Raw genomic sequence first — 18652 nt, forward strand, 5'->3', positions numbered from 1 at the left:
TCATTGTAACCACTGTGCTTTGTTTGCAGGTTGTATATAAAAATAACGATGTCAGACTGGAGTTATCTCGACTTGCCAAGCAAGGAGATCCTAAAATGAAAATTCATGGAGTTGTAGCATTTAAATGTGAGAATGTTGCAACCTTGGATCCAATCACATTTGAAACACCGGAGTCTTTCATCTCTTTGCCAAAGTGGAATGCCAAGAAAACAGGGTCAATATCATTTGACTTTCGCACAACTGAGCCAAATGGACTGATTCTTTTCAGTCATGGAAAACCAAGGCATCAGAAAGATGCCAAACACCCACAAATGGTAAAGGTTGACTTTTTTGCCATTGAGATGCTTGATGGTTACCTTTACCTGCTGTTAGATATGGGATCGGGTACTATTAAAATAAAAGCCTTGCAAAAGAAAGTGAATGATGGAGAGTGGTACCATGTGGACTTTCAGCGGGATGGACGGTCAGGTAAATTTCTTAAAATAGCTTCTTCTTTTCTTTTTTTCTGTTTAAAAACATCAGGAAGATTTGAGAGTTGTAATTATATGGTGTTTTTTACTGTTGAAGTTAGATATCATCAGCTAAATAAGGGAGGTATAATGAATATTATTGTCAGGTATTAAAACTCAAAACACAAATGATTTCCAGAGAACAGTATATTATGTGAACATTTACTGGGTAATCAAGTACTAACTCTTGCAAGTCAATGTATCATGTACTTGCAAAAAATAGTAAAAACAACAAAAATAAACTACTAAACAGAGCACCCTGTACTCCTGATAATCACTTACATCATCATATTTGTAGAAGGAGCTGAAGTGGCAAATTGCAAGTTTAAAAAAAACAACAGTAACAAAAACCACAACACACTAGCAAATTGTAAGTAATCTTCTGTATAGTAAAAGTGAATACTGTGCCCATAGAAACAACCAAACCCTTCTAATGAAGTCAGTGAACCTCTGCATAATTAATATGCATGCTAATGAATCATGATCAAAACATGGTATTATATGTGGAGCTAAGAAAATAATTGATTTTTTTTCTGTTTGGTGGCTGAACAGAAAAATATGAAAAGAAAATTTCTTTGTTTTGAAGTGAAACTGAATTTTTAAATTTTTTCTTGCAGAAATGAAAAACCGGAAGAAAATTGTTTAGATCAAACAAAATGTTTGACTGTGAATTTGAAACTGTTTTGACATTTTCTAAACAAACCATTGCAACATTTCTGAAATATTGGGTTTTGAGGGGACTTTTTCAGCTGAAACTATTCACCAAATGCAACCTGAATTCTTGAATAGATTTGTTGTCCTGAAAAACGCATTTTTCAGCAAACTTACTATTTGCTGAAAAAATTCCTCCCAGTTCTAATTGTGTACTAGCAAAAATTGAAATATTTGACTACTGGCCATTGAAGCCAACATGAGTCGTTAGGGTTAATAATTACTCTTACTGTTAGTAATAAAAACATCAGCTGCCCCAAACTCTGCAGTAAAATGTCAAGTCACACAGGGTATGTCTATGCTGCAGCTAACACTTGTCACTGACCCATGTCAGCTGACTCAGGCTGGACTGCAGAGCTATAAAACTGCAGTGTAGACATCCAGGCTCTGAGACCCTATCCAAATCAACTGATATGGGCCAGCCATGGATGTTTAACTGCAGTGTAGACACATCCATGCCTTAGTGTGTTAGCTAGTGAAACCATTCTTACATTCCAGTTTCAGTTCTTTTAATACAAGTTGACTTCAGGAAGTAAACAATCGTCATTAAGGTCTTCTGTGGTTCCTCTTCTAACTCCTATGTAAAGGTTCATGCCAAGATTCTTCTAAGAATAAAACAGAATCTAAAAGGTTTAAAAAAAAATTCCTAAAGAAATAACGTACATCACAGCAGTAAATAAAAAGGCTATAATTCATTCAGCCAGGGAATTCTTGTGATGTATTCCACAAGAGCATTCTTAAATGATCTGTGGTTTAGCTACATAACTAAAACAGTTAAATGGCACTACATCGTTAATTTATGTACGCTTCAAAGATGTATTATTTAATCTCCATAGTTGAAAACGTACTGTACGCCTCCTCTATTTCTCCCTCTATATCTTGGGTTCCTTTGTTTTTCAGCTTCCAGGTTTCTGATTTATCTTTCTTCCTTCTCCTTATCTTGCATTATTATTTACTGTACATTCCAAAAGCTATATGATTTTAGCATAGATTATTCATTTGCTTGTTATGAAACTATACTTTGAGTTGGTCTTGGAGATGTACTGACAACTCCCAAATTCAGTGGTAATAAAGACACTTATCTTGCAGGAGACTCTCAACAGTGTATAGAATGAGACCTCTGCTGAAAAAGTTTAGGGCCAGATTTTCCAAACAGGCCTGCCTTTTAGTGTTCACAATTTTCCAGTACAATGTACTTAATTCAGATGGGTGAAAAACTAATTACACCTGTAAATCAAATAATAGATAGTTCAATGACCTCAACTGGAGCCACATAATTTCAGGTGTGAAAAGGGAAGCCCAGAAAAAGATAGGACCCAAAATTTAATTTAACTTAACCTACCCTGGGGTTCCAGATATAATTATGAAAAATAACTATATGGTTCCAGAGTTTTAGTGAGTTGAACATGAACTATAGAAAGGTTGATTTTCTGGCCGTCTCACGTCATTTAGTTATTTACTCCTTATGAGGTAACAAATCTGCCCAAAAACCTCAACTATGATTGAACATCCAGTGGTAATCATATTATTTACATTGTGATCTTCATTTTGTGTCTTCTCTTCTGAAATACTGCTTTAGGGATTGATCTAGAAACAATCTGTCCCTGGGACAATTCTGAGAAGTGGATGTTATTTCTACAATCAGAGTCAGTTCTGGTCAGAAAATGAATGCAGTGTAGTTGGTTACATTTGAAGATATGCCCCTAAATGTTTATAGTTGTACAAGACTTTGGCCCACAATTTTTGTTAAGGAACTGTGAGGCTAAACTCAGGGTAAATCTCTGGAAAATGTTGGTGAGTTTTAAGTATCTAGGTTACTTTCAGGGATGATGTATACCAAAGGGTTTGAATATCAATGTGTACATCCACCATTTGTTTGCAAACATTTAGCCATAAATAATTTTAGTGTAGTGTTTATTGTTAGCATTTGAATATTATGTACTACTTTTAAGCCAAACTTCTAAAGTTAATTTAGATGGAGGCATGAATACTTTCATAGAATCATAGAATATCAGGGTTGGAAGGGACCTCAAGAGGTCATCTAGTCCAACCCCCTGCTCAAAGCAGGACCAACCCCAACTAAATCATCCCAGCCAGGGCTTTGTCAAGCCTGATCTTAAAAACCTCTAAGGATGGAGATTCCACCACCTCCCTAGGTAAACCATTCCAGTGCTTCACCACCCTCCTAGTGAAAAAGTTTTTTTCCTAATATCCAACCTAAATCTCTCCCACTGCAACTTGAGACCGCTACTCCTTGTTTTGTCATCTGATACCACTGAGAACAGTCTAGATCCATCCTCTTTGGAACCCCCTTTCAGGTAGTTGAAAGCAGCTATCAAATCCCCCATCATTCTTCTCTTCTGCAGACTAAACAATCCCAGTTCCCTCAGCCTCTCCTCATAAGTCATGTGCTCAAGCCCCCTAATCATTTTTGTTGCCCTCGGTTGGACTCTTTGCATTTTTTCCACGTCCTTCTTGTAGTGTGGGGCCCAAAACTGAACACAGTACTCCAGATGAGGCCTCACCAATGTTGAATAGAGGGGAATGTTCAAGTCCCTCAATCTGCTGGCAATGCCCCTACTTGTACAGCCCAAAATTTCATTAGCCTTCTTGGCAACAAGGGCACGTTGCTGACTCATATCCAGCTTCTTGTCCACTGTAACCTCTAGGTCCTTTTCTACTGCCTAGCCATTCAGTTCCTAGTCTGTAACATGGCATGGGATTCTTCCATCCTAAGTGCAGGACTCTGCACTTGTCCTTGTTGAACCTCATCAGATTTCTTTTGGCCCTATCCTCTAATTTGTCTAGGTCCCTCTGTATCCTGTCCCTACCCTCCAGTGTATCTACCATTCCTCCAAGATTAGTGACATCTGCAAACTTGCTGACAGTGCAGTCCACGCCATCCTCCAGATCATTAGTGAAGATATTGAACAAAACCAGCCCCAGGACCGAGCCTTTGGGCATTCCGCTTGAAATCGGCTGCCAGCTAGACATGGAGCCATTGATCACTGCCCATTAAGCCTGACAATCTAGCCAGCTTTCTATCCACCTTATAGTCTGTTCATCCAGCCCTTATTTCTTTAACTTCCAGCAAAAATACTGTGGCAGACCGTATCAAAATCTTTGCTAAAGTCCAAGAATAACACATCCACTGCTTTCCCCTCATCCACAGACCCAGTTATCTCCTCATAGAAGGCAATTAGATTAGTCAGGCATGACTTGCCCTTGGTGAATCCATGCTGACTGTTCCTGATCACTCTTCCCTAAGTGCTTCAGAATTGATTCCTTGAGGACCTGCTTCATGATTTTCCGGGGACTGAGGTGAGGCTGACTGGCCTGTAGTTCCCCGTATTCTCTTTCTTACCTTTTTTAATGATGGGCACTACATTAGCCTGTTTCCAGTCATCCAGGACCTCCCCCATTGCCATGAGTTATCAAAGATAATGGCCAATGGCTCTTCAATCACATCCACCAACTCCTTAAGCACCCTCGGATGCAGCGCATTCGGCCCCATGGACTTCTGCTCGTGCAGTTTTTCTAAATAGTCCTGAACCACTTCTTTGTTCACAGAGGGCTGCTCACCTCTCCCTATACTGTGTTGCCCAGTGCAGCAGTCTGGGAACTGACCTTGTTTGTGAAGACAGAGGCAAAAAAATCATTGAGTACATTAGCTTTTTCCACATCCTCTGTCACTAGGTTGCCTCCCTCATTCAGTAAGGGGCCCACACTTTCCTTGACTTCCTTCCTGTTGCTAACATGCCTGAAGAAACCCTTCTTTTTACTCTTAACATCTCTTGCTAGCTGCAACTGCAAGTGTGATTTGGCCTTCCTGATTTCACTCCTGCATGCCTGAGCAATATTTTTATACTCCTCCCTGATCATTTGTCCGAACTTCCACTTCTTGTAAGCTTCTTTTTTGCATTTAAGATCAGCAAGGATTTCACTATTAAGCCAAGCTGGTCACCTGCCATATTTACTATTCTTTTTACACAACAGGATTTTTTTTTCCTGCAACCTTAATAAGGATTCTTTAAAATACAGCCAGCTCTCTTGGACTCCTTTTCCCCTCCTGTTATTCTATGAGGGGATCCTGCCCATCAGTTCCCTGAGGGAGTTAAAGTCTGCTTTTCTGAAGTACAGGGTCCGTATTCTGCTGCTCTCTTTTATTCCTTATGTCAGGATCCTGAACTCGACCATCTCATGGTCACTGCCTCCCAGGTTCCCATCCACTTTTGCTTCCCCTACTAATTCTTTCTGGTTTGTGAGCAGCAGATCTAGGAGAGCTCTGCCCTTAGCTGGTTCCTCCAGCACTTGCACCAGGAAATTGTCCCCTGCGCTTTTCAAATGTCTGTTTTAGGTTTCTTTTTGAAGAATAACTCTTTGAAGAATAACACTGATTTGTCCTAGGTCATGCACTCATAGATAGGGATGGATAAACAGAAATGGGTAAAATTAATAGAGTGGATTTGATTTAAATCAATTTGATTTAAATCACTAGTCAGGAAGACTCGATTTAATCATGAATTTCTACATAAAAGTCCATTCTTTTTGGTTGTTATAACCTTAACACATATTCTTCACAACTCATAGATAGATGTAGGTTTTATTTTTAGAAAGTACAGACTATACATTTTTAAGTGATTTATTTTGAAAATTTTTCAGATGAGTTTTACAGCTATATCAGAAAATGAATTATTGTTTGGTTATTTCATTTACCAAAGGTAATTGAAGCAGATATTTATGAAGTCATTAGGAGGTGAACTATCTCAGGTTCAACAAATTAATAATTCATATTTGGAGGATTTTCTCGCCATGCTGTATTAGGAGGAGAACATCACCAGACAGACATTTAAATTGTTTTATTTAACTAAAACAACAAACTTATGTATTCTGGATTTTTTCTTCAATAGCAAACATATAATATTTTAACAAAACAAATGTATGAATTTTTGAATTTAGTTAAATATTCAAGTTTTTTAAAATCGGGGTTGTTGTTTTTTCAAACTAAAATGGTTAAATGCAATATTAAAAAAAAATTAAATCTACTCTGTCAGCTAGGTCAACCTGAGAAACTTAACATATTGGCTTCTGCAGCTAACTCAGTCATCTTCAGCTTCATTTTCCTGTTTGTTCATAATCTGGAAAAGAAAAACAAGCTTTCCTGCTTTTTCAGGTCCCAAATGATTTCTCAATTTGGAATGAATTAGTTCAAGGGAAGAAAATATTCTTTTTACACCGGTACAAGAAGCTACTGCTGTTAAAATTGAAATTATCACTTCAACAGTCTCTGAATCCAAGTGCTTAAATGACTGCCAGCAGTTCACTGCCACCAGTTCACTTTCTTTAAAACATCATCAGCAAACATATTTCTTAAATGGTGCCCCTTAGCTCTGAAGTTTATTATAGCTGGCACTATGGAGGGATGATTGCTGGATGTCCATGTCATAGCCAACTCCTCTTCTTCAGCAGTTAAGTTTTGACTCTGGTTCTGAGTATTGAGAATATTTCCAAGGAAATGAGCTGGAGATAGTGCTTGTCCCAATTGTTTTTTTTAATGCTTGTAATTTAACACTGTCATTGCATATTTCTCTTTTTAAGATCTCACTCAGTTCCTTCCAATTTCAACAGCATCAGCAATAAAACAGCTATTTCCCTCCATTTTGTTCAAGGCTACAGAAATAAGCTTCAGGGTACTCACCATGTGTTCAACATTTCTCTTAAGCCCAGTGTTGAGAACTTCTGCTGTGACAGTGCCATCAATTTTTTCATGATTTTGTTCACAAACTGTCATCAGATTAGGCCAGTTCTTGATATAGTGCTCCAAACAGTCCACTACTGAGTTCCATCACACGTCTTGTGGGAGATTTAGCTTGGTTCCTCCCACTTCTTTTCAGAACAGCTGCTGCAAAGTGGCTGATACAGAAGGCTTTTGGAATTTCAGCAACATTAGCCTTCATTTCTGGAACACTGAAGTCTTTGGCTAGGAAGTGCATGAAATGAGCACTGCAACCGTATGTTATTAGCTTGGGACTTCCTTCACTCTCTTCTAAATAATTTCTTCTCATCTTGGATACATTTGCAGCATTGTCTGTGACCAAGCTGAGTACGAGACATTTGAATTTTTTTTCACAGTTTGTTATAGCTTTTACTGCTACTTCTTGTAAGTATTCTGCTATGTGTGCATTTCCTGATGTATCAATTGTTTCTATAAGGAAGACATTTCCTTATTCTGTTGTCACACACGCACATACAACAGGATCATTGTAAACATTGCACCACCCATCAAGACTCATGTTAACAATTTTACCCTCTAGACCTTTTGCACACTGCCCAATTTCATACACTTTATCCAGCAAATTTGCCTGCGACATCTGCTCTGTTGGGTGGACTGTATCCTGGTGTTAATGATTGAACCGTGTTAATGAAGTGTGGGTTCTCATTCATACGGAAAGGAGAGTTTGTTGCATAAACAAACCAGACATCAATTACCTCTTTTTGCAATCTGCTGGTAAACAAAATAAGTCAATGCAGTTATTTAAGTATTATTACCATACTGCTCAGTTAGTATTACTCATTGCATTCACTGACACTCAGTACTACTTCAAAGGTGTAATTGTAAAAGGAAGATCTGCCCATTTCAGCTATTTATTTTTTTATCACAACTGAATCTTAAATGATAGTACCATAGAGTAACAACTATATTCTTTGCTCAAATATGAGAATTCAAGAATAGTCCAGAAGGAAGACAGGCAGTCCTTAAGAAAGAAGTATGAAATAAAAAAATTGAACAACCTAAAGATCCTGCATGTTCAGATATGTTCCTTTCATCATCTTTAATGCAGCTTCCCCGAGAAGGAACACTTCTCATGATGTTGTTTCATTTGGGCAACCAGGTCTTCCATTTCTTTGTTGCACTGTTTGCATTTTGCACGCATGCCTGTTTTACCCACAGGTAGAAGAACTTCATTAAAATATCCCCAAACTGGGTCTCTTTTTATGGCCTGCTGCCATTATAGGTTTTCCCTTCTAGTGAGAGAATGGTATGGTAGATCTCAAATCAATGAAGTTTACACTCAGAAAGACCTCAAGACTTCTGGAATATGCTGCGCAAACAGTTTCACTTTTGTTTCTACTGCCTGTCCCTCCCTTCTCACGTTTATCTCCAGACTTCTTCTCTTTGTCCAGATCTATTTTGCCCCCAACAATCTTCCTTTCGTTGAAGTTTTTGAAACTTTGCACTTTTAGAGAGAGGCAGGGGATTGACTCTGTGTACACAAATTTGCAGAGGGACAATAGAGTTGGGGTCTGTCATTTCTCACCTCTATATATTATTATTTTTTTTTATTTTAAAAACATTTTGTTGTTATCTCTGGATACACAAATCCACAGTTTGAGAACTGCAAAACTAAGCATCTCTGATGGTATCTTCTAGACTGAGCACTGAGTCCCACTGGGTAGATAAATTAATTTAAATAATCTATACAGAAGCCCCTGGAATCCCATAAAATTGGGTCCCTAATCCATGAACTATTGAAATTAATTTACAAAACTTTTCTTAAACATTACATGAATATATTGTCTCATACTATAGAATTAGAATTTATAATCCCTATGCTGTGATGAGATATCTTTGAACTATAATGTAACTTAATCCAATTTAAATTTAAAAAACTGATTTTTTTTATTTTTATTTTTAAATTGATTTTTATCCACCCTGAAAATTAGTACTGTACTGAACTTTTGTCTAAAACCTGAACCCAACACAAATGGGTTTGAATACGTTTGGCTAATATTTACAGTGGGAAAAGTACTGAAATTCTTACCCCATTTTTGCATTGGCAATGCTGTCATCTAATCTAATGGGAGTATTGCCTAAATAATGGCTGAATAGGGACCACAGAATTTGCATCAGAAAAAAAACATTTGATTAACATAAAAATAAGTTGTGTGTTCCTCTTTTTCTTCTGACTGGAAATGAAAGTACCAAAATATTCTCAGCTAGATTCTGCTACTCCTATCGTGTTTGGTGCTGTCTTTCACAACTCCTCACTATTACATGCTCAATGTGAGTAATCATGGCAGACTCTATGAGAGGGGCATCTTCTGCAATAAATCTATTCCAGCCAAAACCAGGAATACTGGAAATCTCCTGAGAGACTGATCTTTTGAGATCGCCAACTTATTAGCTACTTATCTGAGCCAATCACTGCTAACGTGACATATTTTAAATTTGTGCTCCATCTTCATGAATAAGTAGCTCAAGTACCATATTTGCTGCTAAATAATGTTCTATGTTTTGCGGTCTTTTATTCCTACATTTCTCTAGCTTTCAGATCCAAAACAGAGTGGTGCCCACTGATAATAGAAAACTGTAACGCTTCTCAAGGAGTGTGGCTAATTTCCTTGACTTCTGTATTAGCAGGATCAGCAAGTGCTTTGATTTATTTTCTGGTCTTTGCTCTCTTCCTGATTCTCAGCCACAGGAAATATCCACTCTAAGCTGCAGCAACAACAACTATCGCCTTTCTGTCATCTAGCAGCCTTGTTTGGCCACAGCTGTTACCAAACTACCAGATAATATTCACTCCAGCACACTAAGAGTATGATATAATATAACCAGAATAGCCTAGTCTTTTCTTAGCTTTTCACTGTTTGCCAATAAACAGTTATGAGAGTTTCACATAGTAACTTAATAGACTACATAAGGTAAGTACAGAGATCAAGGTAGCTGCAGCAGCTGCAGTTACAATCTAAGTATTTTACTGATCACAACTGATGAGACAAGGTTTAGAAATATGTCTGTGCGTGGATGTCTTAGTTTCTTGTAAACAGACTTATAAAAACTAAATTGCTGAGATAATGAATATGATTGAAGAGGCTCATTAACAGATACCTAAGGGAAATGTTTGACTGTTCAGCTGTTACAGTACTGCCAACTTTGCAGTAAAAGAAGTAGGAACATACCATGAAACAGCTGCAAAGGTCTTTGCCCACAGTGGTTTTTGTGACACATTAGGGCTAGGTTAATAACTGATTTGTGAGGCCTGAGTATTGTTTAAATTTTTGTTAAGTTGTTTGGCATACTCAAGGATAACCTCACAAGCATTTTTCTAACAAACTGCCATCCTTTAGAAATCATCATTACACATTAAAATCAGATGGAGAACGTATCATTCTTGTCAGCCTTCAATGGTGTACAGCACTGTAAAACATATTGTACCAGCAGTTATGCATGGCTAAACCAGCATGTAAGGGCTAAAAAGTCACTGATATTTTGAATTAAAGTCAGAGTTCTGGTTTAAGCTCTAGAAATTGTTGTGTGTATGTCTGTGTGTGTGTGTGAGTGAGAGAGAGAGAGCACGCACACATGGATCTCACTAGAGCATATAATTAGAGGTTTACTGTAATCTGTCTTGCACTGCAAGCAGCACTTTCTAAATAGCCATTACAAGCCCTGTGGTTTGGTACTTATATATAAAAATATGTATAATATAATAGACCATTCATGAATCATCACACTTATTCCTGATTAAATATGTATTTGAAATTATTTATTTGAAGTGTTGGATTGACCTGGTGCTCCAAAGATAAACAATCCTAATTAGTCATTCAAGTAGTGTTCTGGTTTGGTACTGTACAAGTGATTGTTTATTCATAAAGTAGTACAACCCCCCTCCATTCTGGCCTCAGATGATGCATACAGTACGTGGCTGGGTGTCTCATTGTTAGAGATACAACAGGTCATAGCAAGAGCCTAAACGATGGACTTGCTTCCAGGTGATATTGTGGGGAAAGAAATACTTCTTTACTGAGATTCTGAAGTTAAATTCATTGATCAAGGATCAGTACTCTGAGTCAGATCAATCCCTGAAGCTCACTTAGTGCAGTCCTTAACTAGGCCTTCCCTTTCCTTTCTATGACCCAAAAGTCAATCAAAAAGTTTTTAAGCAATTTTCTCCCTAAGTTTTCCTTGCCTCAGGGAGACATGGAGAATCTTTTCTACTCACCAGGTGGTCAAGCATCTGTGAGAGAAGACACCTTTTCCCTTGGGTGTTCACTGTCTTATCATTGGCTATATTAATATTTATTTATGTATTTATTTGTTTTATATCACTGTAGCAGCAAGGTGCTAGGCACTGTACAAAAGCAGAACAAAAAGACGTTACCTGCCCCAGATTAGCTTACAATCTAATGCTGTAGTTTCTCAGCCCTCCACATCCGTTTTCCTCTAAGACGTCCCTTCCCACTAAAACAGTTTTTCTTCTGCCATTCCGGCAAAAGCATCTGCATACATCTCTGGGTTGAAATTGTTCAGCTATGCTGCAACATATTGACAATGTAGCTGAAGAACTCCTCTCTCAAGCTCTGCAAAATAAGGAGAGCTCCAAAGGCATGGTATAAAAATGGAGTAAACCCAAGATCACATAGATAACTGTTTCTCCCATGACGGATTTGTGCTTCTTTTTTAGAGTCATTGAATGTTATAATTTCATAAGATGTCAAAGAGCTGCCACTGATAATCTAAATTTTGTGCAGTGTCATACATTTTGATGAAAAATTGGTCCATCTGTCAGTCAAGATATCATAAGAACATAAAAACGGCCATACTGGGTCAGACCAAAGATTCATCTAGCCCAGTATCTTGTCTTCTGACAGTGGCCAATGTCAAGTGCACCAGAAAACTCCTATCCGGCAAATACTTTATATAGCTCAAAAGCAATAGTTTTTGCCATTAGAGAGCAAACTTTTATTGCTTCGGAATATCTCATTTTGTAGCCTGTAATCATCAGGTTTATTGGTGACCCATTGCATTCTTCTACAAGAGGTTCCATCATGTTCAACCCTATTTACTGAAGCAAGAGTGTGTGTCACTCCTTGCCTCATCTGGCATCTTTCTGCCCTCAGTCTTATTGACTGATTCCCTCATCCTCCAGGTTACTTTGTCTCTTGGCTGGGTCACATATGGTGACTAGGAATTGGCCATCCTTTGTTATAACATGATTTGTGAGGATTTGTGAGGACATAATCATTTGTGAGGGCAGCCTATGTCTTTATTTGCATTGAGTGAGGCGGGATTTGATAGCAGCCTTCAACTACCTGAAGGGGGGTTCCAGAGATGATGGAACTCAGCTGTTCTCTGTGGTGGCAGATGATGGAACAAGAAGCAATGGTCTCAAGTTGCAGTGGGGGAGGTCAGGTTGGATATTAGGAAACACTATTTCATGAGGCGAGTGGTGAAGCACCGGAATGGGTTACCAAGGGAGGTGGTAGAATCTCCATCCTTAGAGGTTTTTTAGGCCCAGCTTCAGGAAGCCCTGGCTGGGATGATTTAGTTGGGGTTGGTCCTGCTTTGAGCAAGGGGTTGGACTAGATGACCTCCTGAGGTCTCTTCCAACCCTAATATTCTATGACTCTATGAAGCTCTGTGTCTGCTGGGCAGTTTCCCCCCACATGGTCTGCATAAGGGGAGGGCAGGAAAGTAGCTCCTGATAACTCATCACATTGCCTATATGGAGAAACTGATCAGCAGGCACAGAGCCTGGCGTTGCTGCTCACCATCCCCCCCAGTTCTCTTAGAGGGCACAGAGGAACATTGCATGGATGCACAAGCGGTGATGCAAGGCACTCCATGCTTGCCGGTCAGTTTCTCCACATGGACTGTGAAACCAGAGGGCAGGAGAGCAGCGACCTTTACAGCAGAGCTCCAGTTTGGTGCCATTTTCCATAAGAACAAGGCAGCTGAGCCACTTCCCAACACAGGTGAGTGCTCAGCTGCTAGTCCTGGCTGTAGGAGTGGGGCGGAAGGACTATGGGAGTCCCCCTGCAGAGAGCCACCGGGGTCAAATCAGTACCACCCCCAGGAACCTTTCCTAGCTTCGGGAAGCTTCACACACACACCTGCTCCACTTCCTGCCTCCCATCACTCCTCACTGTATGGGGAGCTGCACCCATATCTTCCCAACTCTAGTGCATTCAGACCTCCCTCCCAGGTGCCATGCACCTGAATCCCCACCCCACTGAGCCTCACCCCCTGCCTCCAGAGACCCCACAAACCCAGACCCTCCTGCTGAGCCCTACCAAGCCCCCCACATCTGAATCCCAACACCACCAAGCATCACTCCCTTCATCCAGAGGCCTGCCCTGCTAATACTGCCCCTGCTGCATCTGGATCCCCTGTGGAGCCTCACCTCCCACCCCAGCCCCTTGGCCCCCAAATATAGAAGTCAAACTCATATTATGACAGCACCCATATGCTAATGCCAGCAACAAAATTATACCAAAGTATTACATTCCACAGGAGACTAGACTGTTACGTGCCACGGGCAGAGAATATGAGGAACTGAGGTGCATCAGTGCCTGAGGCTTCCACAGTGCCAGTGAAATAATGTTGGTGATGCCAAATAGCTCTAGAGACTGACCAGATCTGGTACAACATGGGTAGAAGCAGTGAAAGGTTCCACTAAGTTGTGCAACAAGTTTTCTTGAACCTTGACGGAGATCAAATATCTAAGGGTGAAGAGGTATAATTTATTTTCCATGTCCAATTAATCCCAGTCCTCTCTGCTAAGGATGCTTAAAAATGTGCCAGTTATACTGGTTGCACTTGTTACTTGGAACTGGTATAAGATCACCAATTCATTTTATGTATATTAGGCTGCTAAAATGTCATTAGAAAGCTTTTATTCACTAATGATCTTGGTCTAATTCAAGCTAGTTACCTAAAGAAGAAAAGCTCTGAAACCCATAACCAAACCTTAAAAATAAAATAATAATTGGAGATATACCTATCTCCTAGAACTGGAAGAGTCATCGAATCCAGTCCCCTACCTTCACTAGCAGGACCAAGTACCAATTTTTGCCCAGATCCCTAAGTGGCCCCTCTCAAAGATTGAACTCTCGATGCTGGGTTTAGCAGGCCAATGCTCAAACCACTGAGCTATCCCTCCCTTTATCTTTTAATATTTAGTGGATATTATTCATAATGCAATAACTACCATATCTAATTTAATATGTATCAAATTAGGTTAAAGGTGTGTGTTGGTTGACACAACTGATTACTAAAAGCTTCGGCAAAAATTTTCACATTAAAATTAGTTCCTTAATAGGTAGCCTGATATTCAGAGGTGCTGACTTTCTGATGTTTGATTTAATGGGAACTGTGGATGCTCAGAACATCAGAAATAAGACTTGTGATAAGATATGCTTAAATATAGATTTTGTAAAATAACTTTAGGTTCTCATGATTGAAAATTTTGAGGGATTTTTGATGGAAGAAAGGGTCTCTTAGTTAAAGATTCAACATACCCACCTCCTTCAGTTAGGGATTTAGGAACCTCCCATTCCAATTTTCTGATTCTCCAAATAGACCTCAAGCAAAACACAGAAGAAAATTATTCCCGATATTGTTAAAGGAAGCGGGGGATAAATATTTCAAACAATCAAATTGTTCAGGCATTTTTATACACAATTATAAAGATGCAAATAAGGCACAAGCTTTTTTGTCCCCTCATCCTTTTCGGTAACCATTAAAAGTAGAGAGGCTGTTTTTGAAATATACCAAGCTCAGCTTAAACTAGAAATACTAGAAATCTCACAAAGGAACTTTATCTTCTGACATTTCCAGCCCCAAATTATTTGAATAAGTGTCTAAACTTTTGAATGCTTATTCTAACTGAGACATTGAGGTTTGCCCATTACAATTTTTTTAATCTGTGCATTCCCTGGGACTCTGTATCATCGGAGTACAAAATACGCCCATCACAAATACAATTCTGTGGGCGCAGACAGCAATGTATTTGATCGTGCCAAATTGTGGCCTTTCAAAAATGGTTGTTTTTCATAGAGTTAGTGGCCAGAAGGGACCACAGTGATCATGTAATCTGACCTCCTGCATAACACAGGCCATGGGATTCCAAACAAAGAAAAACAGTTAGTTTGTTCTTTTTAAGTCTATATTCTACTGTATAGTACTTTATTTTAATTTGATTCATATAATAAAATGTTTGTTTCAAACATCTCTGTCTGACTCACTTTTGCTTTCCGTTTATAATCATATTTTGATATAGGTGCATGCAAGATCTTGGAAATATCCTTTCTAAATGACATTCCTGGGGAACTGCTCCATAGTTGTCAATTCTCAATAATAATCCTTGAAGTTTTCCAGATTCTGTGCTGCATAGTGATAATAGGAATGATGTTTCACGTGCATCTGTATGTAAAGAGGAATGTGATCCTGGGCTCTCCTGCTTTCCATAGTACGCTTTCAAACACATTGCAGAGGGTAAAACATAAAACACACACTGCTGTAACTTATATAGTATAATGTGGCTGGTAGAATCATAGAATATTAGGGTTGGAAGAGACCTCAGGAGGTCATCTAGTCCAATTGCTAAAAGCAGGACCAACACCAATGAAATCATCCCAGCTAGGGCTTTGTTAAGATGGGTCTTAAAAACCTTTAAGGATGGAGATTCCACCACCTTCCTAGGTAATCCATTCCAGCACTTCACTACCCTCCTCACAGAATCATAGGGTTGTTTTTTTTTAAATAATCATTCTGAAAGGGACTAAGCAACATACAATATCAGGGTTGGAAGGGACCTCATCTAGTCCAACCCGCTGCTAAAAGCAGGACCAATCCCCAGATGACCTCCTCAAGGATTGAATTTACAACCATAGGTTTAGCAGGCCAATGCTCAAACCACTGAGCTATCCCTCCTGAAACAGTGTTTCCTAATATCCAGCCTGGACCTCCCTCACTGCAACTTGAGACCATTGCTCATTGTTCTGTCATCTGCCTCCACCGAGAACAGCTGAGCTCCATTCCCTTCAGGTAGTTGAAAGCCGCTATCAAATCCCACCTCATTCTTCTCTTCTGCAGACTAAATAAGCCCAGTTCCCTCAGCCTCAGTACTTCACTTTAATACAGTGATCTGTAGGGGATTGTGATTTCACCTCCTGCTTGAATGTGAAGACAGGATCATATTAAAATCCACACACATATTTTGTTTTAATAATCTTACTGCAACAGTTGGGCTGAATCTGATTAGCACAAATGTGCTATTGTTCTCTATGTTCAATTCTTTCAGTTGAAGTCCTCAGTCTTTACAATTATTTTCAGAGTAGAGGATCTTGACAATTGATCATCCTAGCCAACATTTTGAGCAACACATCTGAAGCTTTTTTAAGGCTTCTTGCATAAGTGGCAGAGCTAAAATTTCAGGCTTGTTTTGTTTTTTAACTGAAAGCAAAAATGAATAAATATTCCTGATTTCATGATTTCTCGTGTGCTTCCCTCTTTCCCCTCTCTATAACAAGCACACATTTAGATGCAAATGTCAAAGGCATTATTTTTTTCCCTCTGGGTGTACATCACTGTCATAAACAGATAGCTAAGGGTTAATGTTCTTTTACCTGTAAAGGGGTAACACCAGTAACCTGAAACACCTGACCAGAGGACCAATCAGGAAACAAGACTTTTTCAAATCTGGGTGGAGGGAAGTTTGGATATGAGTTCTTTGTTCTTTGTCTTGTGTCTGACCCTCTCGGCTCTGAGAGTGATCTTTCTGTCTCCTGCCTTTCTAATCTTCTGTTTCCCAGTTGTAAGTACAAAGAGATAAGACAGTAGGTTTATATTGTTTGTTTTTTGTATTTACATGTGTGTAGTTGCTGGAATGTCTTAAATTGTATTCTTTGTGGATAAGGCTGTTTATTCATATTTCTTTTAAGCAATTGACCCTGTATTTGTCACCTTAATACAGAGAGACCATTTTTATGTATTTTTCTTTCTTCTTATAAAGCTTTCTTTTTTAGACCTGTTGGAGTTTTTCTTTAGTGGGAATTCCAGGGAATTAAGTCTGCAACTCACCAGGGAATTGGTAGGAGGAAGAAGTCAGGGGGAAAATCTCTTTGTGTTAGATTTACTAAGCCTGACTTTGCATACCCTCTGGGTGAAGAGGGAAGTACTTGTGTTTCCAGGACTGGAAACGGGGAGGGTGAAGTCCCTCTGTTTAGATTCATGGAGCTTGCTTCTGTGTATCTCTCCAGGAACCCAGGGAGGGAACACCTGGAAGGGAGAAGCGGGGGGGGAATGGTTTATTCCCCTTTGTTGTGAGACTCAAGGAATTTGGGTCTTGGGGTCCCCAGGGAAGGTTGTTGGGGGGACCAGAGTGCCCCAAAACACTCTAATTTTTTGGGTGGTGGCAGCTTTACCAGGTCCAAGCTGGTAACTAAGCTTGGAGGTTTTCATGCTAACACCCATATTTTGGACGCTAAGGTCCAAATCTGGGAAAAATGTTATGACAATCACTATCTCTTTAATGATTGGCTGCCTGGCAACCGATGAAAGTACTTCCCCTCCCCTCCCAGACAAAGAGTTTGATCCAAAGCCCACTGAAACAAATCAGAGTCTTTTCAATGACCTGAATGGGCTTTGGATCCAGCCCAAAGACTCCGCCCATTATCTCTTCAGAGGCAGAATCTCAAGCACGGGTCTTGAGCCACTTAGAGGGCAGTACAGAGAGTTGCTGTTGCACCAGCAGGGTATTTCTGAAGATCACCTTGAAATACATTTGATTTTTTTGCACTGAATAGTACATTTTATCTACCTGAAATCCCTTACATGGATTTTGGTTTTCATACATTCAAGTTTATGCAGTATTTTGTGGAAATGTTTATATACCACATATTTCCTGGTAGTGTTTAAGAAATATTTTAATACAAAATAATGTGTCATTTTATTATTTTAAAATGTGTAAATACAACATTCATCTAGGGCTTTCATGCATGAGATATTTGGCAATAAGCAAATGCTGCATTTTGGGACTCAGGGAATAAATGCTGCCAGAATTCGCTTTAATATCTTTAAAATTTTGCATTTTGTTGTTTCTTACCAGGTACCATTTCTGTGAACACATTACGTACACCTTACACTGCACCAGGAGAAAGTGAAATCCTAGACCTAGATGATGACTTGTATCTTGGAGGCTTGCCAGAAAATAAAGCAGGGTTGGTCTTTCCAACAGAGGTGTGGACAGCACTTCTCAATTACGGATATGTTGGCTGCATCAGAGACTTGTTTATTGATGGCCAAAGCAAGGATATTCGACAAATGGCTGAAATTCAAAGCACTGCTGGAGTGAAACCCTCATGCTCAAGAGAAACTGCAAAACCATGCCTGAGCAACCCCTGTAAAAACAATGGTGTATGCAGGGATGGGTGGAACAGATATATCTGTGATTGTTCTGGTACAGGCTACCTTGGCAGATCATGTGAGAGAGGTAGGTTTCAAAAGATTGTGCATGACTCTACAATGTAGAAATTAACAATGATTAAAAATGGCAAGAACTGTGTTAACCTTTTTAAAAAATAACCTTCATTGTCTGTTGCTCTTCTTCACACTGGTTTTATATTGGCAGAAAACTAAATTGAAT

The 18652-nt window shown here is 39.2% G+C and overlaps 1 protein-coding gene across 1 annotated transcript in view; it reads left to right on the forward strand.

The window, feature by feature from the left end:
* NRXN1 (neurexin 1) overlaps positions 1–18652 on the forward strand; it is a 1285455-nt gene that overhangs the window by 577501 nt on the left and 689302 nt on the right. Inside the window, 2 exon segments of the mRNA XM_030557741.1 lie at positions 30–468; positions 18116–18499. Of these exon segments, the coding sequence (XP_030413601.1) occupies positions 30–468; positions 18116–18499 (823 nt within the window).

Source organism: Gopherus evgoodei, chromosome 3 (assembly GCF_007399415.2).
Source record: "Gopherus evgoodei ecotype Sinaloan lineage chromosome 3, rGopEvg1_v1.p, whole genome shotgun sequence".
In the NCBI taxonomy this organism is placed as follows: domain Eukaryota; kingdom Metazoa; phylum Chordata; order Testudines; family Testudinidae; genus Gopherus; species Gopherus evgoodei.